The sequence below is a fragment of the Rhinolophus hipposideros genome (assembly GCF_964194185.1).
Source record: "Rhinolophus hipposideros genome assembly, chromosome: 7".
In the NCBI taxonomy this organism is placed as follows: Eukaryota; Metazoa; Chordata; class Mammalia; order Chiroptera; family Rhinolophidae; genus Rhinolophus; species Rhinolophus hipposideros.
Window position 1 is genome coordinate 42,710,055 of NC_138053.1, and position 22,132 is coordinate 42,732,186.

At 34.8% G+C, this 22,132-nt stretch overlaps 1 protein-coding gene across 50 annotated transcripts in view; it reads left to right on the forward strand.

Moving 5' to 3' along the window:
* MEF2C (myocyte enhancer factor 2C) overlaps positions 1-22,132 on the forward strand; it is a 165,015-nt gene that overhangs the window by 59,396 nt on the left and 83,487 nt on the right. For 26 of the 50 annotated variants that reach the window (XM_081054186.1, XM_081054150.1, XM_081054181.1 and 23 more), the window contains one exon: positions 12,471-12,666. In XM_081054186.1, coding sequence (XP_080910312.1) covers positions 12,613-12,666 — 54 coding nt within the window. In that variant the 5' untranslated portion in view covers positions 12,471-12,612. Of the gene's footprint in view, positions 1-9,182; positions 9,347-10,556; positions 10,670-12,470; positions 12,667-22,132 lie in introns of those variants that run through there. The other 24 variants (XM_081054162.1, XM_081054161.1, XM_081054174.1 and 21 more) reach the window with 5 other exon arrangements.

Consider the following 22,132-nt stretch of genomic DNA (forward strand, 5'->3'; position numbering starts at 1 on the left):
GGGCCTCCCGCCAGACCTTGGCCCTAGGAACCAACTGAGCTAGCATACTTGTCCTGCCCTGCCTGGGTCTAACGGAGGAAACATTGTGGTCATCTGAAAACACCTCTATTCCTAGCTCTTTGACAGTTTTACTTTCCATATCCCCTCCGTTCTAAACATGTGGAAAAAGAGATAAAGAAAGGTGATGAAATGAGAAAATGGAGTGGGAAATGCTACAAATAGAAGAAACTTGTATTTACATGCCTGCTTTGTGTGCAGTTATGACTAGGTTTTGGAGGGGAAAGGAAAAGTCCCCCAAAGGTCACTTTACAAGATAGGAAGAAAGGGAAGGAGGTGAGTATGCAATGTGAAGTATTGGTTAGCACTGAGAATAAAATCAAACGCTGTGTTGGTTGTTATTGGAATAAAGATTTGCACCATAATTCATTTAGGAAAGGAGAGAAGGCAATTTTGATTTAAAAAGGAAATTCAAATTCATGAGTTTTTTCAGGGCATTTGATCAATTATAAATGAAAGTAGATTAGTGTCTATTTAGGCTTTGTAAATTATACAACTTTTTACAACTCATAAATGATGTCCTCCCCTTACTTAAAATACTATAGTTTTTCATTGGACATTTCTGTTTTACAACTTTTACAATTAAAGTGTGTATGTTGTCCTATACTGTAATTTCCTATTTGTTAAAATTCGTAATCTTTAAATTTTGTATTTTTCTCTTAAAAATGCTTTAATTTAAAAAATACTAGATGATTCAATGTATCTATTCATTCTAAGTTGGAAATTAATCTGTTTGGCTTGAGGCTATAGAGCTTATTCTCATTAGATGGGTATGTCCAAAGATACGTGAATATTTCACATACAGTTAGACACTGGGATTTTCAAATATCACTGAGATCTTAATCAAAATTGTGCTGATTGCTTGGGAGTTGAGCCCTATGAGAAAAGAAAGAAATCAACCTAACCCAATGACTCAGTTACATTAGTAATATTGTAAGATTGTTTATTTCTAAAAGATAAAAAAGTATGATTTAAAAATGTTCTGCATTTTACATTTGCAGAAATTTTGCATTGTGTTTGTCAAGTTATTCATGGTACTATCCACATTTAGCATTGCAAAATGAGCTTGTATCCCCAAGAACTACTTCAACCATTGGGTATAATTTTAATGCAATAATCCACATTTCCGGGAAAGTCATACCTTTGGATTCAATTAATATCAATTTAGAAATTTTTTGCCTTATTAGTATATATTCTCATGACAGTATATTCTCAGTGCTTCAATGTATTTATAATTTTTATGAAATTATATAATCCTAAAATGAAGAACCCATGTTTACACAGTAAATTTATTAAATTGAATTGTATACAACTGAATTTTTACAAATAAATCTGGTTCTGTTTTTCATTTGAACCTCGCAACCTTATCATAGAAGATAGGTGTTAATATCCCCATTCTGTAGATGAGGACACTGAGGTTTAGGGAATTGTGAATTAGCCAATTTCGTATCACCAGTGACAGGCAAAGTGCTGGAGTGTTCATCCTCCCTCCTAGTACTGTCTGGCTGCATCTGTGGTTGAGATCTGTCCTCACATATCATCTTCTCAAATCACCTTTCCTGGACGCACCACCTACCTCTGTCCTTGCCCGTTCATTCATGTCCCCCCCCCAGCCTATTCTCCTGTGGTATTTGCTTTATAGCACTTCTCTATAATCGTCCTATCAGTGTGCTTGTTTATTGACTCTTTGGCCCTTTAACAATGTGTTTTGTGAAGACCAGCACCTTCATTGTTTTGTTCATAGTGGTGTCCCTGGCACCTAGTATCATGCATCGCACTTTTATGTCTCTGTGACTAATGATCAAACTTGTTCATTGATAGCTGTAATAGTAAGCATCATGATTTTGGCTCATGGTCTCTGATGAAGTCAGTGTAGCCAGGATTTGGTTATCCACATGGTCCAAGCTGAAGTTTAGTTTAAAATCTGTGATGCGAATACACTAAATACATGTAGTTACATGTAGCTCATCTGTTCCAAAACTGTGGCAAGGTAGCCTGAATGGCATTCTGTTAGAGGGCCTGTACTGCATACATGTACCTTAATCTCATTTCTGACATTTACTCTCACCCTTCCTGACCACCAACCCTGACAAAAGTTCTGAAGCACTAAAACCGTGTGTGACACAGCCCTAGCGTGTGTTACAGTGACAGGGGAAGTCATGTCAAATCCTCTTGTCCTGGGGTTATGCACAGATAAAGGGAGGATATAGTTTTGAGAGGAATGCTATAACTACAAAGTGCATCCTGAAGGCCATTTAGCTCACAATAAAGGTCTGTGTTTTAAAATAGCACTATAACAAAGTAACTACAGAGTTTTGGCAAGGGCTTCAGCTATTTATAGAACTAAGTAAGGCATAGTAAATAGTGCCACAGTGCCCAGTTCCCCCTTGCCCTAACCCCAAACTTATGAGAAGCACTGTAATTATATTTTTCTACTTAAAAAAAAAAATCATAGTAGCCATTATCAGTTTAACCATACGGAAGCTCAGGCTGAGATTTCTTTTTTAAATGCATAGTTTTGATTTTCAACAGCTGCACTGGGTCTTTAATCATATATTATCTTTATGAAGCCTTTTTCTAACATATGTTAATTGGCTGTTTTCTGTGACAAATTATGAGCTCTTACTTTGATGAGGTTCAATTGCAATCATGTTGGAGTCGAGTACGTAGAGTTTCCACCCCTGCTGGCTCCTCAAACCACTACAAACATCCGCACGTCACTGCACTGCTGAGTAATGGCAGGATTTGGGCTGGCTGATTTCACTACAGATTTTTTTTTTTTCCACAGGATATTTTCAGCTTCTTTGTACTAAATCTGTTGCAGGGTTTGCCCTTTTTAGCAGAAGCATGCTCTAAAATTAACATCAAATCTTATTGGAGATGACTATAATACAGTGAAAAATATTTCATAATACAACACCCCAGTGTCTATTTTGCTTTACTAGAATTTTAGTACATTTATTATATGTTTTTTAAAAGTCCATCAGTTGTGAGATTGGTATTTTCTACGTCATCAGCATTTTGTAATATTTTGTATTTTCCTCTTTTGAGGAGAACAGTTGCTTATTGAGATGATAGAGTATATATTTAACTCTCATAAAGAAAAGCACATACTAGTTTTTCTAGGTGTTTCTAAACATCAGTATGTTAACAATTCCACTGTATATTCTTTTTCTCTTCGCAGTTACTTCTGTAGATCAAGTAATAAAGGGAATTATATGCTCCATCAGGGTTAATGACCTATAAGATGCATGGCATCCATTCTAGTTCTCTGTCCTCATGTCAGTTTTTACTGTATGATTGGGATGAACACATAGGTTCTCCTCCATCTGCTCTGAGAACTGAGATAGCTGATGCATCAGATACCAACAGACAGTGATAGTTATAATTAGAATACATATAAAAAATACTGTGCATTTGTCTAGATTCATAGGAAAGGAGTCAGGGTAATTGATTAAGGCCGGCAGAAACTGTCAAACAGCAGTCATGTTGGGATTCATTTAACTGTTTCTGCCTTGATGTCTAAAGTAAAGGATCATCTGAACTGTGGTTCTCCAAAGCTAAAGCTGGGGGCAAATTTCCATACAGGTATTAGAGTTTAGAATAAGATGAGCCGGATGTGAATAGAAGCCACTCCTCCTTCGTGAAGCTGTTTTTAATCAGCCATTTCCCTGGAGTAGCACACAATCAATGAGCTCTAAATCCTGAGGCTACCTGCGCTCAGAGGAAGGCCTGGGAACATCATTACAAAACTTACAATTGAGCATATGTGAAAAAATTAGAGCAGAAATTAAAGGTAAGAGAGGTTAACTTCAGAAGTCTTGCTTTGGTGCTGCTCTTTTAGAGGGTTGTAAAGAGATCATTTCAAATGTTAAAAAAAAAGGAATATTAAACTCAACTAAACGCCAATACTACTGTATTAAAAGATCATAGTAAATAAGTCAAATGAAGTTATTATTCATTTATGTTAGAACTGTTTAAACATATACATTATTTTGAGAAGATTCATGTGGCTCAATTTCAGCATAAGTAAATAGAATGTTTTTTTTCATTAATAGCTCTACAGCTAGAGAGAATGGCTTCAGTAGTCCTGCATGATACTTCTGCGTGACTGCAAAGTCAGTTGACACACTGTGTCTTGAGCTAGTGTACTCAAGGAAATTTAGTTCCACTTGATAAGACACATACTTAATTGGCTTTAAGAAAATAAACCAAGGTAAAGACTGATGTGTAAATGAAACAGAGAACTTGGCACTTGACTGTATAGAAGCCCGTGAGCCATGTGGCTTAATTGGGGCCAGTTGGGATCATTTAATGATTGCTGTCAGAAGATCAGATTTAATTCTCCTTATAAGAAGACCACAGTGGGATAGAGTTAAACAAATTGTCATCAGAGGTTTCAGATGAACAAAGCCTTAATTAGGTTGATTAGGATGCTGTAAAAGAGATAAAGAGCAATAGAAAAATTGATGAATCACTGGGTTTCATGTTGAGCCACATATAATCGTAATATTAAATATCTACTTTGAGAGATCATGGCAGTTTGAATATTATATATATTAGTATGGAAGGTTTGTGTAAACTTTCTAAAATTTTCTAAACTTTCTAAATTCCACAGTTTAATGACAGATGAAAACAAATGACATTCAATGTAAGTAGCAGATGATTATTCAAGCATATCCTCCTTAATGCACAACAAAAACATTTGCAGGAGGACAGTATTGTTTCTTTCCATTTCAAGGTCATCTTTCAATGTTAAATAAATTGGGAAAGTAAATAATAACAGGCAAATTATTTTCAGTACATAGTTTTCAATCATTTAACATAATATTTGAATACAGAATAAAACAAAGCCTTTACTTAAAATGTCCTTTTAACCATTCATACCAACATCTCAATAATATTGTGGTTATTTACTGGTGATAATACTCAGGACTATTCAGGTGTCTTAAAATGTATTCTTACTGTTTTATCTACATATTATGAAATACTGAAATGTGTTTTTTTTCCATTTGCTGCAGTTTTTCAGGAAAATGTTCTCTCTGCATATAACACACACACACACACACACACACACACACACACACACACAAATGTATCAGTAAGGCTGAAAATGATGTCCAATACATACAGGCTATTGAGGAAAAAAATTGTAGAATATTTCCATTTTAATAATAAAATATATTAAAGATTAAGAAAATAGTGAACATAAGATTTTTTCTGACAGGATCAGGAGATGCCTGGTAATTCAGATTTTTGTCATAATATGAAAATGGATAATAGCAACATCTTCCACTTCCAGCCTCTCTTGCTTTGAAGGCTGACAGTTTTGTTTTACTGATATTGGTGTTGTACATGCTTAACTTGCTTTGTTCAATAACAGCAACAAAAAATCCAGCTGCATGTGCTTATTGAGAGGCTACAGCTGGGGAACAGAATACATACAATCTGGGATGCTAAATAGTAGCTCTTGCTTTGTGACGAAGACAGTGTAGGATTTACCTTTGTGGTAAATCACATCACTAAGTGGCCTTTGAAAGAAAACGTGGTGCCTAACTGTTGTGAAAAATTAGGAAAAATAAGACAAAACCCTGAATTAATAACATAATAGGATGTGGAAAGACTAAAAACTGGTGTGGTTTAATAGCAGGAGGCTCTTGACATATTTAGACCATTTGAAGTTTATTTTGGCATGAGGAATGGAGAATGCTGTTTAAGCTGCAGTGTGAAAAAAAAAATGGCCAAGACAAAATACACCGTGGATATAACCATGACAGGGGAGCTGTGCTTCCCTCGTCTTTATTAAATTGTTTACAGTACAATAAGGTTGTTTAAAGGTATGTGTCTCCTAAATTCTAGAACTGTGTAAATAAAATGATTTATTTCAGTGTTAATGGCAGGTTAGGCCCACTTATTAAATTAATTGCAGGGGTTTTCAAAGCGAGTTTCTTTTTAGCCTTATTATATTTCTGACATACATTTCATCTCCTTTTGTCCTTGGGGAAAGATATTAAAGTAGGACTAGAAACATTAATGTAGAGTTTTCAGCAGCCGTGGTCATTGGGAAAATTGATATATTTCCCTAGTTATTTCTACTTTCGCAGCCTGAAGCTCTTCCATAGCTGATACTTAAGAGAAACTTCTTAATTTTTATAACACTGTAAAATTTTTCTTCATAGAATGATTATTGTTGAGGGATAAATGAAGCATTACCTGCTAGATGTTGCTCATCATTTGCTTTGTAAAGTGAGGTCTTCCTGGTGTATGTATAAGGACTACAACTCACTTGATAGCCTTACTGTATGAGAGGACTCAATTGATGTTTCAAAGCTGAAGTAGTCTTACAAGTAGTAGGCTGAGTTCCCAGTACTACTATGTACCCAGCACTTCACGTATAGTACCACACTTAATAATCATAACCATCCTGCAAGTGAAGAATTATGTTCCCACCTTTTTGTAGGGCAAGGAAGCAGTGATTCCAAGGGATTAAATCATCAATCTGTAGCCACTCCGCTTCTAAATACCACGCTAGAGTTCAGACCCTGAGCTTCCTGACTTCAAAATCCATTCAGCTTCCACTTCTCAGTATAAATTATTCTTATTCCATATAGGAGATGCTATATAAATATGACAAAGGATTGTCAGGGTCTCAGTTACCAGTCTGCTTCTGTATAAAGAAAAATATGAAAATGTTCCTAGTAGTAATCATTAAAAATAGAGACTGAAGAAAATACTCACCTGAGAGATAAAAGTCTTCATAAATTAAGTCATTAATCAACAGTATGCTACTGATAGTATACGCCTACTGTATGCCTGGCACTGGGGTAGATACAGGGAATACAAAAGTAAGACAAAACAGACCTGAGCCACAGATGTTGAGGAAAACAGGCAGACATACAATTTCAGTTGTGACAAGCACTACAAAGGACGACATGGTGCTATGAGTCCTCTTAGGGAAATTTGATGTGATCAGGAGAGCATGTAGTGCTTCCTGAGGAGGTGAGACAGGAAGGGAAAGGAAGTTACACAGGCACAGAGGGGAAGGAGGAGTGTTCCTGGGCCGAGGGAATTGCATTGCAAAGGCCCAGAGGTAGGAAGGAGCATGGCAGGAAAGACAGTCAACATTATTTATTATTTGTATGTGTGGTATTATGTTACTGAAACTTGAAGATGACTCAGATTTCATCATATTGGCATTAAATTGGAATAGGCAAAGAAAATAACTTTTACACGATGGTGTTTATCCAGGAGGAAAGAATGGCTGCTCTGTCATTACCTTTCAGAGGCTGAGTCTTGGCTATTGTGTCTTTAAAATGAACTCAGCTTGTATTCATAGCTAGGGTAACATAACATTTTATATGATACGTGGTTAGTTTAGAGAAATAAGGAGTGACTCTCAGGACCAAGGAAATATCCTCCAACTCATATGACATCATGTAGTCAAGGAACAATAGGAATAATTATTATTATATCTTTTAAAGTTCGGAATACCTCTTAAGGGAAAAAAAAGTAAAAGTTCTACTTGTTCCTTTTAACCAAAATATAATTAGATATCTCATATGTCTTTCAAACATATAAAATGGAAAGTTAAAATGTCTAGAAGCATCATAATGAGCTGCATTTTCCACTTAAAGTAAATGATTTAAATGAATCATTTAATTGTTTGAATTAGTAATACCAGGCTTGCAGCAACTGGGTTTGTGATCATTTTTGTCCCTTACTAAGTATCCAGCTTGTATTTACTTAACAATATAATGTTTTTTGTGATACACTGTGCTTGGTTTTCAGCCTTGAGTTTTTACAAAATGTTATATGAAGATGCTAGTGTTAGTGAAAATGCGAGTCAATGAAAAAGTTGTTTGCCAGTATGAGTCAAAGAAAACCAGAATTCCTTCTTTGCAATTTGATATTGCATATTTTAATGTTTTATCATTGTTCATGGGCTGTTTTTATTTAAGTGACTGCATTGTGCTTATTATAGCAAAATACATGCTTTGCAAAGATAAGTTTAGCAAGAGAGAATTAATTTCTTCCCACATCTTTTAATGTGGCATGGCAGTTTCACTCTAAGATCAAAACACATAACTGAAGGTTATGTTTAATTTCTAAATCAAAGTATTGTGGGAAGATGATTGAAATCTGAAGATGACTCAGATCCACTGGATACATGATTTTCTTCCTACAGAAACCTTATGGTAGACTGTCATTTTCATGTTAGAAAGAACCTAACAGTCATGTGATTAAAGTAAATAGTTTCACTATATCCTGAAAGTTTATATTAGTTACTTTGGTTCTTAGTCTGAATTTTTCAAAAGAACTTTGAGAGCTTCAATAACATAAGTCCCTATTCCCCCCACCCAGTACGTCTCTCTTTTTTAAGTGTGGGACAAAGAAGTAATCACTGTATTTTACCAACATTGATTTTTTTGGGGATAGTTTTTGTGATTCTGTTTTTCACCAAAAATATAATGTATCCATTTGGCTCATTGCCTGTATAAAATTCTTCATGTGCCTCGAAGGGCAAGTGAAGATTATGTGGCCATATTAACTGTGTCAGATGATTTTTGTGAGTCGTGACAAATGGTAATTGTAATACATTGTAAAACATGGCTGCTTTAAGAAGTACAAATTAAAAAACAAACAAGAGTGAACTTGTTTGTTTTTTAATTTGTACTTCTTAAAGCAGCCATGCACAAATACTAACCTAGAGCTGAAATGGATTTTGCTCAGGTGTTTTAAAAATTGAAATTAAAAATGTTGTCCCCATGTCTGGATTTCTCTCATTGTCCCTTATCTGAACCTCTCAAAGGCCTCGCTGTGTGGGGTGTGTAGCACAGCACACTCAGACAGTTCTGCTCAGAGAAGGAAGTGAAGAGTTTTGGTTCCCATTTTGCACTTCTGGAACAGTTTAGGGAAGGAAGCACCTTTACACCTTTTATTGTTCGTGGTTGCTGACATCATATCCTTCCCTGACCAGTCTGTGCGTGTTTCCTGCCATTCTGTCAAGACTCTTCTGTGTTACAGGGAGGGATTTGTAGGCGGAGGGAGGGAAGGAGGGAAAAGGGGTACAAGAAAGAGGGAGGGAAGGAAGCGGGGGACGGGAGGGGGAGGTGTGTATCACTCAAGGATACTTGTTTGTAGATGAGAGAGCCAGAGGGAGAAGGATCTTTAGCATCCGTCCACGAGAAATTCTTCTCTACTTGGGTCTCAAACCACTTTGCCTTCATCTGTCTGCTTACGCCAAACTCAAAGTGAACAGAAGCCTACCATAATGAAGTTCCCCTTTTTAGTAAGCAGCCTGATTTTATTTTTCTTATATTTAGTTGGCAACAAGAAAAGCAATGCAGAAGACTGTAACTCTATAGAGTGTAACTATGCTAGAGCGTTTTTTTCTTTGTTTTTTTTTGTTTTTTTTTTTTTAATTACTGATTGTTTCTATGAAACTCTGTCATTTTCCAAGAATGCTGCTTTCATGTGGAAAGAAGTAGCGGCAAGCCTGCTGGAATTATTTTAAGCTTATGGTTGATTGTACATAATGAAAGTTTTCAGTATAACTTGAAATTCTGCTACGTGTCGTTTAGCTAGTATATTCTTCATATCGCGTACAAAACAATTTTATAGGTTTCTAAAGTTATATAATCTCTTTCCAGCATCTCTGAGCTTCCTGCGAATAATACTTGAAACCATAATTTTTGCATAAAAATTAGATTAGAGAAATAGTGTTATGCTAAGAAAACAACTCCTGAGCTATTGTTGACCTTCCTGTTTGAATTTTTACTGACAGCCTTGAAATGTGGTGACCCATAATCAAATGTTCGAAGTTATATGTTCTATGACACATTTTACTTCATGAAAACAGTCAAATCATCGCCACATATTATTATTCTGTATATATACTTAAACGCCAAGTTTGCATTATAGAAAGGTTCAAAAGGCAACACTTCAAGAAATATTCATTTTTACAGAAAACAAGAAGCTATTTTAATTTTATTGAAATTTAAACTTGCTTCTCTACATTACCTTTCATATTTCAAAAAGGAAAATATACTCAATGACATTTTTATCAACTACTTTATGTATATATGTATATACATATATATATTTAACACACATATATATTTAACATACGTATACATTTTTTCTGGCAAAGTACTTCCCATCATGTTTTGAGAATTAACAAAACAAAAAAATCCTTCCTCTGCTCTTTTTAAAAAGTGTCTCCTGTTTCAGAGTTGTGAAATATGGGGTGGTGATAGGGAGGAACCCTGTCTTTCTGAGGAGACTTTTCTCCAGGGATGTTTCTCTACTTGTTTGGTTATTTGTATTTTGAAAGCAGGATCCGAAGAAGTTCTCATCTTGCCCGCCTTGTCACCACACACTAATCTGTTCACCCTGACCTTCCACCTTAAAGTGAATAAGCGCTTAGGCAGGCAGAGTCCTGTAAGCCGATAGTGCCACCGGCCTCAGCTAAATGAAAGAAAGGAAATTGTCCCATTTGCATTTGCTGTGGATTCATGGGTTGGCTTTTCTGTGATAGAGGAAGCCTGTTCGCTTCTTTGGGGTCTTGCACATGCATGGGAAATACCATTCTAACGTGCTGCTTGCTTCTAAGGTAAGACTAGGAAACACAGGAAAGTTGCCCAGTTGAGTGATGTTTAAGACCATTTCTAAAAATAGATAGATGGACAATGGCAACAGTGAATATATGACGCAATTGTGCTTTGTGAATTTTTCATATTTTAATGTGTTTTTAATATAGCTTATGATAGCCATTTTTTAATGTGTATTTGTCAAATGTGTGTTATTTATATTAACACTTTTAAGACTTTTGTACTACTTTCAACATTTAAAATTACCGCTGGAGTAATAGTTTTTGATGAGCACTGTGTGCTCATGCTGTTACTCGATATACTATATTCTCAGAGGCAGGAGTGAGCTACACTTGAATAGAAAAGCATTGGGCAAAAGAGAATAGGTGGGCTTAGTATTTAAGCAGCACTTAATCCACCAGAACTAATTATATCATAATAACTTCTGCAATTAGATAATCACAGAAAACTTAAATTAAAAAAAAATTACTCAAGGTGATAAAGAATTTAGAAATTAAATTAAAGAAATCAAAAGAGAGCTGATGATCAGACTAAGAGTATAACAGCTTTCCTGTTCCAATAACTTTGAATTGGAGCCAAATAATCTATTTAAGAGCCAGGACACTGGCTTAGCGTTACATAATACATGTGGGAATTTATCAGGTTGGTTGTCAGACACCAACTAAAATAAACAGGGAAATTCTGAGCAATGTGTAAAATTGTTCCATTCTTTGACATGAGCCGGGATAGAATAATTGAAGCTGTTGCTTGCAAATGAAGAAGCCATTGTGGAATGCTTTCTTGTGAATTTCCACATTTCACGGCAATTCACTTTAATTACATTCAAATATTTTCAGATGTAATTTCAAACAAAGTAAAATATATACTTCTAATACTCTGGATTCTCTGGGTTTATCTTATATTATTGATGACTATGTCTTTAATTTTAATTCGTGACCTAAAGATGTCCAGTATATAATAGCAAGCTTCTGTAGTTTTTGTATTTTAGTACCCAAAGATATATGATGTCTTTCTAAAATATTTAAATTTAGATGATGGATGGCTTATAAAAAAGTATAATTATAAATAGAATAACACTCTAATTTTTGCACCATTTCTTTCTTTTCTATGAGTGATTATCTTTTTGATTGTTGTATTCAAGAGCTTTCAAAAGGAAAAGGAGCTCTCTCACTGCTGAGAGTTCCTTGTTATGTAAGATTAAATATCCCATATTCTCTTTACAGTGTTCTCATACCAGCGACTTTTTAAAAATAAGATTAAAGGATTTAGATTTAAATTAGTTGACATTTACATATATCAAATAGCACTTTCATAATAGTCCATCCTATTTGCATAACGAGGGACATTATCACCTCTGCTGTCAAAACACGAGATTGTTTTCCCTTCAGCAATGAATTAGCTGCCCTACTTAGCATACACAGGTACATAAAGGTTCATTAACTCTCTGATTTAGGTAATTTTTCATAACAGAAGGGTGAAAATAGTCACTTAATTTCATTAAAAAATGTTAAGAAACTCTGCAAAAGATACATTTCAAGTGTTGGGCTTTAAAGCATAGTTTTCATCATTTAAGTGACTTGTTAAATTACTTAGGAGATTATTTTAATTATATAATAAAAACAAACCATTACCATTTGATGTGTTCCTGCATGTGATATGCCCTGTACTTTTAATAAGTACTTATTTTCATTCATTTGAATGGCTTGCTGCCATATAGTTTTATTTTTTAAAAATTAGAATATGATATTTCTTAGGAAACTGGCTTGCTGTTAAAATGGCATTGAATTTTTCTTTTTTGTTCAGCAGGAACGAATGCAGAAATTTGGGAACTGAGCAGTGCAAGTGCTGAAGAAGGAGATTTGTTGGGAGGAAGCAGGAAAGAGAAAGAAAAGGAAGGAAAAAATACATAATTTCAGGGACGAGAGAGAGAAGAAAAACGGGGACTATGGGGAGAAAAAAGATTCAGATTACGAGGATTATGGATGAACGTAACAGACAGGTGAGTGGGGTAAACTTTTTTGTATCATTATTTTCATGGACTGTTTATTACATTTTCCCTACATATGTTAAGGGTGCTGAAAATATTTTGAACTTACAAACATCCACTAAGAGAATTTTTAGTGAACTCAATATGGCCAGTTTAAGTGCTAATAATCTCTTATATGTAAAGAGAAAAAAATTATCTTTTAAAAAATAGTTTACACATTCATGATTATACATGCACTTTTTACTTCAACCTGAATTTTAAGTGGGAGCTGTATTTGTAAATAGCTTAATAATTAAAAGTTAATAAGCATAAAACTGCTACACTGTACACAAAGATATTTACACTCGTGGGCATGAAGCCTTTTGTAGTCATCCATTTAAAAGGTTTATAATATAGGCTAAATATCCTGAATAAAAATGGCTTCTGTTCTATTCACAGACTTTGAAATACATCCAAAATATTTAACATGTCCTGACAACAAGAAAGAAAACACCCACATAAAATATTAGTAACTTAAAACATATAGGCAAGAAGTATTAGTTCATACCATTTTCTTGAGACCCAAAATTTTATAAACATAGAGGCAATGATGTTATAATTTTTTTCTAGAACTCCAGTGATAATATCTGTATACTGTTAATCTATTCTAAGGATTTATATGCCCAATTGCTCTCTTCAGCAGAGACTTGTACATCATGAATATCTGTGAATTGACGTTTTTTTCTTCACCCTTGGCGAGGGTGGATTTAGCTAGGCATGTAAGGAGAGCTGAGTGGTTTGTATGCATTCTAATGTTAAATATCAAATAATGGTTCCTACCAGATCCCAACCATTGCAAAAGGATAATGGAACCTGTAAAACAGGCATTCCTTAACCATGAGAGACAGGAGTCTTTTGCTAATTGCCCATTTACACTAGGAAAAGCTAAGAGAACAACTTTGGAGATGCTCCACCAGAATGTAATTTTTCCCCCAAATGAGGATGCTGTCTCCTCTATTGTCCCTTTCTATTTTTCTTGACCTGCAAGTGAGACCAGAACTGATTCATGGTTTAACATTTTATGTTGCTGTGTGTGTAAATTATAATGTGTAGAAGTTGTTATTTATGCAGTCAAAGCCAGTATGCCATTAAGAGGTAAAGAAACTTTTTTAGATTTTCAAGTTTATAGTCCCTTAAATTGTTATATTTAAAGTACATAGGACTTGAACTATTTTTGGCTGAAAATGAGCTAAAGGATGAATAATGCTAAGATTTATGATGGATTCTTTCGATGTTTTCCTATACATCATTTATTGCTATATGTCAAGCCAAAAAGCAATAATTCTGTCAATATAAAATCACAATATTTTTTAATTGGTTCATAGATTGTAATTGAAGTTAAAAGTGAAATATCGGATATCATATACTATTGAATTGACTGTTTAGAGTCATTATTTGGACTAGAATCTGTTTTGGGCACAGTCAAAAATTATGTATTAGCACCTATCCTTCCTTATTAATATTGGGTGATTTTTCGGTTCATGAAACTAATTGTATCTTCCTTTTGCTTACAAAGACATAAGGAAATTTTTGCAGGTGGAATTCATGAGCTTTCTTTATGAGCTTTCTTTATGCTTTATAAAGAAACATAAGGCATACAAGAATTTTAACACCATACTATTGAGCTAATAATTGAACATCTTTTCTTTATTTAAATATAGTTACATGTTAACGTCTGCAATTGCTGTTACTCTCATCCATGTTAGAAGGCATAATAATTTTAGGAGAAGAAAAAAATTTTTAATTCAACTTAGTTTATCTTTTGTTTCTAATCCTAAAGATGAATTCCTTGGTTTTCTTCTATAAAATTTAGAAACTATATAGTCTTTAGAATCTATAGTCTTCAGATAGAGTAGACTCTTTAATTCAACACTCTTAAAAGGCATTAGTAAAAATGAGAACTGCCACGTTTTAATATATGTTTCAGGGATTATATTAGAGTGTCATTGACAATCTTCAACAGCCACCTTACTTATAAATGTTTGTCATGTGCCCCTTTCACCTACTGAGAGAGTAAGAGCCATTTGGGGGAGAGCTTAAAAGAGATAGGTCACTTCTAATAATCAACACCAGCAAATCTGCAATAGCATATGATACAAAATGCAGAGGAGGCACCCCTAACTTGGGCTTCCTTTAAACTCTGTGTTCACATGTTTAAAAGAAAAATGTTAACTGCTTTGCCCTTTTTGAAGCTCCCCCCAACTGTAGAAGCCTTAATGGAACCTCACACAATGGTCCACAGTCATCTTTTCTTAAAAGTAGTAAAAGCCTGTTCTGCCATTGCAGGTGTTTATTTGGCAATACAGAGAACAGGGTGTGTTTTTACAGAATAAGAAATACTAACTGAAAGTGTGAAATGAAATATTGCAGAGCTGATGTGATAAGTTGTATATCACCAAGAAATAAAACTGTTGGAAAACAGAGTGGCTAACTGTTTAAATTGAATTTTGCCCTTATTTTATCTTTCATAATGGTAGTAGAGAACAGCTGAAATTCAAAAACTCCAGTTGTATACATAAAATAGTTTAGGGGAGGAAGAAAATTAACAGCTTTTTAAATTTTTTTATATTTTCCAGAGTTTCTAAGTTTATGAAAACTACTTATTTCTCAATTTCTAACCTAAACAAGAGGAATTTCTTAAGCTAGTATATAAAAATAAATAATATCCTGAGTTCTCAATTTGTCTTACAGAAATTTTCCAATAACAAAAGTAGCTACACATATCAAGAACTGCATATATGTTATTCCATTTAATCATTGTTAATCCCATTTACAGCTTAATAATCCATCTATTTATTATATCAACAAATATTAGGTGGCAATGTGTCTAACATTAAATATTTAGTGATAAACAAGAAGAATCTCATCCAGTTTATCAACTGCTACAGAAAGTCAGCAAACTTTTTCTATAAAGCTCCAGACAGCAGACATTTTTGGCCTTGTGAGCCATGCAGTCTCTGTCTCAACTTCTCGGCTTTGCCCATGGACAATGTGTAAATGAATGAATGTATCTGTGTTGAATAAAACTTGACTGACAAAAAGACGGTGCGGTGCGGGAGGGAGCAGGCTGGATTTGGCCTGTAGCCCATAGTTGATGGACCCTTGGCCTAATGGGATGAATCAGACATGAAATATGCAAACATGTAACAAAACTTTTGTTCATATGAGCTATGAATGAAACTATCAAAGTGCTATGAAATAATAACAATAGGTGCTTTATTTAATGGGAGGCTAGAGAAACACCTCTCTGAAGAAATGCTGACTGAGGAAAGCTAAAAGATGAGTCAGTTAGGTGACAGCATTCCGGAGGGGACAGTGCCTGCAAAGCTCCTTAAGAAAGGAAAGAGCTTGCTAAGGAACTTGAGCTGTGGAACTTGAGCCTGGTGTGTGTAACTTTAGAGAAAGGAGAGAAAAGATTGGATGCTAGGCGGTGCCCAGATCATGCAAAGTTTAAGTTAGTTAATACTAGGAGGTGGCCAAGATTTGAGCCCAGATTTTTCAGATTAAAAAACAAAAGAAACATGATTTTCTCAATTAAGTGATGCTGCGTCCTGTATAATGTAATAGCTAAGAGCATAATTTTATGTCATTGCTTTTCCCAATTACATTACAATGGCATCTAGTGTAACACAATGTTGAAGAACATGGTTGTAGAGACACACAAACCTTGTTCACCTCTCGGAACTTCATCCGTTCCCTCATCAGGAGAGCAAGGATTAAAAAATAGTACCCACCTCATTAGGTCATTGACATAATTAAATTAAGGGATAAACATAAAGCACCTAACAAAATAAATGCTCAATAAATTTACTTATTAAGGTATTCCTATGAAGACTTGTGCTCTTTGAACCGTTAGCTATCATAGTTAATGTGATTTCCATCAAACGAACTCTTGTGCTGTGTAGCGCACTAAAGAATGGTACCTGAACCTTCATTTCAAGAGGGTTTTCTCTAAAAGGGTATCAGGGAGATAGAAGGAAAGTGGAGAAGAGTAGAGCAGGAGCACAAAAGAGCCTTTGGAAGCTAACACGGGGTCAAAGAGTCATTTCAGAGCAAGAACCAGTTGATGGCAGAGGATGGCTGGTGGATAGGAAGAAAAATCATACAGAATATTTGCAGAACAGGGCCTGGGACAGGAATGTAGAGAAGTAGTTTCCTAAGTTCTATGCTTATGAACTTATTTGCAAATGTATGTTACTGACCAAATTATTTTGAACTACTGATCACCATTTTTATCGCTGATAACTTCTAGCTTGTTCTAACACTATAATTTCAATCTCTCTGTATTTTTTGTTTTTACCCATTAGGTACCTTCATCAATTAGGCAACAATCTTACCCTCATTCATACGGTACCAGTTTTTTCTATGTTCCTGTAACAACCAGATTTTTAAATGAGTTGTATCCTTGCATGACTCTTTTTCAAACAGTATACCTAGAAATCTCTTATATCTGTTATATCAAGAAGAAAGATACATAAAAATTTACCTAAACCTGTTTATTTGGATGTATTTAAAATTTTCAGTTTTCCCACATTGAAAGGAGAGATAAATTCAAGTTTATTTGTGTGACTTGTTGTAAAAAGGCATTTAAATATTTAATAACTATAAGGGGAAACTATTGCCCAAATAATACAGGGCCTAATACAGTAATGTTAAGGGGAAAAGATTTTTAAATGACTTAAGTTCTTTCCTTCCATCAGATCTGGCACACTAATAGTTTTTTGCCAGCAAACAAAATTTCATGTAATTATCAGGGCAATAACTGGAGCACAAATTAAAGACAATTAGCAACATTCTTCTGTTAATAGAACAGCAGAATCCCCTTATGACTAAAAAGAATTCAGAGTTCATAACTGTTAAATTTTTAAACTTTTTCTCTTGAGATGTATTGATTTCCTCAAATGATTGTCTTTTTAAAAAGAAACAAATTTTGCTCCTCACTTTTTTGTGTTTTTCACTATTTCAGGTTGTTCTTAGAATTTTAGCTAAAATATCAATGGAATTTTTTAACATTCCTTCAAGGTGGTATCAGAATATCAGTAAATAAAAAGGCTAATCACAGTTCTAAACTTGAGAGTTACAACCTACTAACCTAATACAAAATCTTTTGAAGTTGAGATAGATTCACTTTTTAAATGTGAGGAACTGGATACCTTAGAAATATAAATAAATTGCTTCAAGAAAATAACTTTGTGATGAATTCTGAACCATGAGTTAAAAGAACCAGTCTCACTGTTTTCTTTTGTCATCTCCACTAACAGAATTTCCAGACTCGTCAGTTGCTTGTATGCATATCAAGCAAGTACATATTATTTGAGAGGAAATTATACTTTAAATACTAGAGAAGAGTTATCCATGTCAGTCAATGCATATCTGGAACTTTGTTTCAAATCAAGTGAATGATAGTTCAGTCAGTGAAAAAGTGTTGATTTTTCTTTCTTTAAATCCAAAATGAACCTCTGAATAGCTCATAATGAAGATTTTTGTGCCTTTTTTTCCTCAGTATCATTTCTTAACAGCTGACTGCCTCCCCTCAACTTGTATTAAAATTTTTATTGAACTCATATAAATAAAATTAACATGTGTTATCGTAATGTGTTAGGACAGAGTAGTACATCTCAGAAGTGAGTTATAGGGTATATGGATACATCCTGTGGTTGCCTACTTCAAACTCCCCATGCATATAAGTTAAACCATTCTTTCATTAATCATTTTTTTAATTATTAGTTGCAGGTGTATGAAACAGCATAATTCATTAATCTTGAAATCACTAAGGGGGAAAGTTTTTGTTCAGAGAGTTGGAATTACTGGTGATTGCAGAGACCGAAAAAGAAAACCAGAAAGGAAAAATAAGAAAAGTGTACTTTTGTAAATTTCTAAATCAAAGAAAGCAGTAGCCAGAGTGCTCAGATGTATGTTTAACAGCTGTGACATCAGGCCATTCATTCCTTTCTATTCTATTCCTAGCAATTCAAAAACAATTCACAAATGAGGTCCCCACCATATAGCTGAATCATGGTGAGGTGCACCACACACTTATTATACATCCTGTAGGTATTGGGCAGTTTATATTTATGTCAGCTAGATCTAGTCCTTTACTGCCAGAAAGGTACTGTCCCAAATTCTGTCAAACTCACTCAGTTTTCCTTTGTAGAAAATCCAAGGGAGGCCAGACTTTTCACTAGGACAAGGATAACTGTCTCCTTTAGAATTCTATCTTTGGATTTAAGAAATAAGCTCCTCTTGGACTTGAGGACTTCAAGACTTTTTGTTTCAGTCCAATTTGTGTATCTCATATAATTTCTATGTAAAACTATAATTTAGAAGAATTCCAATGTTTGTGTTTATTGTATCAATCATTTTGTGTACAGTGTTGACTTTGAATGGCATCTTCCACTTCTGTAAATGCGTGCACATACCTTTTTTGCTAAAGTCACCTTTTGAATTTCAAATGCCAAACTCTGATATTGTATTACTGAGAAACCAACACTAAAAATATTAACATTATAAATAGACCATATAAACCAAAAGGTTTCTTCTAAACTGTAAATTAAAGAACACGTTGCTAATTGTTTCAAAAGCCATGTCCTTTGCAGTCTAGACTTACTTTAACATTGTAATTTATTCGTTAAAAATGAGCTCTTTCAAAAATATTTATGGTGAAAGTATTTTGAAAGTTTACATCCCAACATACTCTTATTGAAAGCAGTTTGGAACACCCTGCCCCCCAGAATAATGGCTTTGGTTTAAAAAAAATTACATAATTAAATTGATCTAAGTGAAGTTCCACAATATGGAATGTGTATTTGCATTTCTTTGAAATACGTTGGACCACTAATAGGAATGAGAGAACTACTCTAAATGTTTGGAAATTTGACTTTTAATTTTAAGTTGGAACAGTTTAGCTTAAGAAATCACTAACATTTAAATAACATTTCAACAAATGTAACTGTTTGGAAACTACAAGGGAGACAGCCTCCTGCCTTCTGTCTTGCAAGGATTGATTTGGAAGGCCCTGAGGGAGAAAATATTGGAGTTAGGAGGTAAACCTGAAGCCATTGTGGGAAGGAAGAAGTTACACTCTTCCTGTTATGACAGGAAATGTAGACAAATGTGCTTCCTGAGCATTTGCTCAGCAGGGAATGAAGTAGTCTTTGACCTTTACCTTAGGTACATTTTGGCTTTGTTAAACGAGTAAACATGTTTTTGCCCCCAAAATATTAATCTGGTTTATTTGATTCTTCTCCGATTTAAATTACATATTTTATGTGTAGGAGATATAGAAAAAAAGAGGTACTTAATTTATGACTCCACCTACAGATTGGATTTAGAATGTAACAGTCCTTTAACAAACCAAACCGACCTGAACAGCACATATAAAAAACTTAAAAGATAATCGTATTACAATTACAGTCTTCTCTCTTAAAAATCCAAAACATCCTTAGGCTTAAAAATGGACCACGATGAAATCGTCTAAATCCTGATAAATTTAATAATTATAGATCATCCTTCTTCCTTTTCCTCTCATGTAGACCAATATGTGAGAATCAACTATCACAAGTTTTAAAGCCCAATGTCTGTGAGTTTGGTAATAAACACTTAAGATTTTTTTAATATGTGTTCAATTATTTCATTGTAATGTAACCTATTGCTTATTACTTTTTTCTCAAAATAGTGTGCAGTGGCCAAGATTTACAGTTTTATTTTGGGACTTGGGGTGTTGACTTAGGGTGAGGGGTTGGTGGCTTTCTAAATTCCACACTCTTAGCCCCCTGTTTTCATTATTTTATTGTGTTCAGAATTTTAGGAACTACTGCTTGCAAACCCCTTTGGAAATCCTACTGCATGGCAGTGAGACCGGGCTCGATTTGCTAGAGGCTAACGAGGACAATAGTCCTCTTTGCAGCAGAACACACTGCTGTCTCATCCTCGCAAGTTATGCTGGAGGGTTACAAGCACATGGTAGCAGTCTGCTTAAAAGAGTCCCTCACTGCTCTTTAAAGAGCCTTTCATTTATGATGGCAGGCCCCGTCATTGTATAAAGGAGTGCTTGTCTAGGACACAAGTCTGCAGTGGCATGACTTCCTCCCACCGAGAGTAATCATCAAGCCTAAAGCTCGCGAGCCTTTCTAATGACAGACTGAATTAAACAAAATAAAATTGAAGAGGAATACTGTAGAACAGTTGTACCATTACTGACTGTCAGGAACAAGCCAGAGGAAGAAAAAGAGCATTTAAGAGGGCATTTCCCTTTTTTTCAATTAGAGATTGTCGTTGCAGACTCTTGACTCCATCCCTAACCCTTTAAACACATAGGAAGACCTACTGGCTCTGGATTAGAGAGTGCATTGTATCTATGAACTGTCCATCTTGTCACTCCTTAGTCACTCCACTTCCTTAACTGGGAGGAAACAAATTATCAAGGCTGGGGCTGAGGAGGAGTGGATCTAAAATATTTTCATAGTATGAGGGTTATATTAATCATGACGCTATTTAGACCAAAAAAAAAAAAAAGAAGATAAAACCTCAGAACTTTGAAAAAAGAATTACCTGGGTATATCAGTCATCCCAAAAAGATTCTAAAACAAAGAAGCTAATATTACTTCATGAGCTAAAGAAATGAATAAATAGTTCTCCACTCGTTGAGCAAGTCTCATTGAGCAGTTGAATTAAGAATTAAGAATCTGAAGCATTCTGATTGATGGAAAGAAGTATTGGGGACCCACAGATAAAATTATTGTTGCTTCCTTTAGTAACACACCTGAAGTAGTTTAGAGTTAGGCCTCAGTCATTCTCATACATGTGAGTAGCTGCTGTTTCCAAAGGTCTTTTTGCTTTCATTTATTCAGAATCCTTTCCTGTAAGGTGCAAGGACTCCCACCATTAATATGGCAGGAAAGTTCTCCTGAGGTGACTCTATGGAGCTGGGATTAGGATGGTGAATGGAAGAGGCATGCGTGTGGCGTGGAGACTCATTGTTAAATGTCCTTTCCATTATACAGTAGTCAAACTAATTTCCCTACCCTGTAGGACATGATGCAGGACTTGTCCTCTGTTTTTAGCACTTGTTATTTATATTGCCTGGGTGTAGATCAGAGACCTACCTTTTCTATTCCGGCTGTAAACAGACCTGTGTTTGCTACCAACCAAAATGCTTCTCATTTTGTGAAATTTAAATAAACATCTACCAATATAGAACTAGTGTGTGCCCACTAGTGCATGCATGTGGTTCTCACCTGCTTTAGAGGGAATAGCTGGGGATCTGAGGGCAGAGTTGGCTGCAGCTTCCACACAAAAGCAGCTTTGGTTTATTGTCAGAACATAGAAACCAACTTTCTCTCAGTTTTAGTATTACTAGTACTATTTTTTTTTACTTTAACCTAGAAAGCTATCCTTACATTAATTAATGTGTTGTGTACTACTCTGCTTGTACTCATCA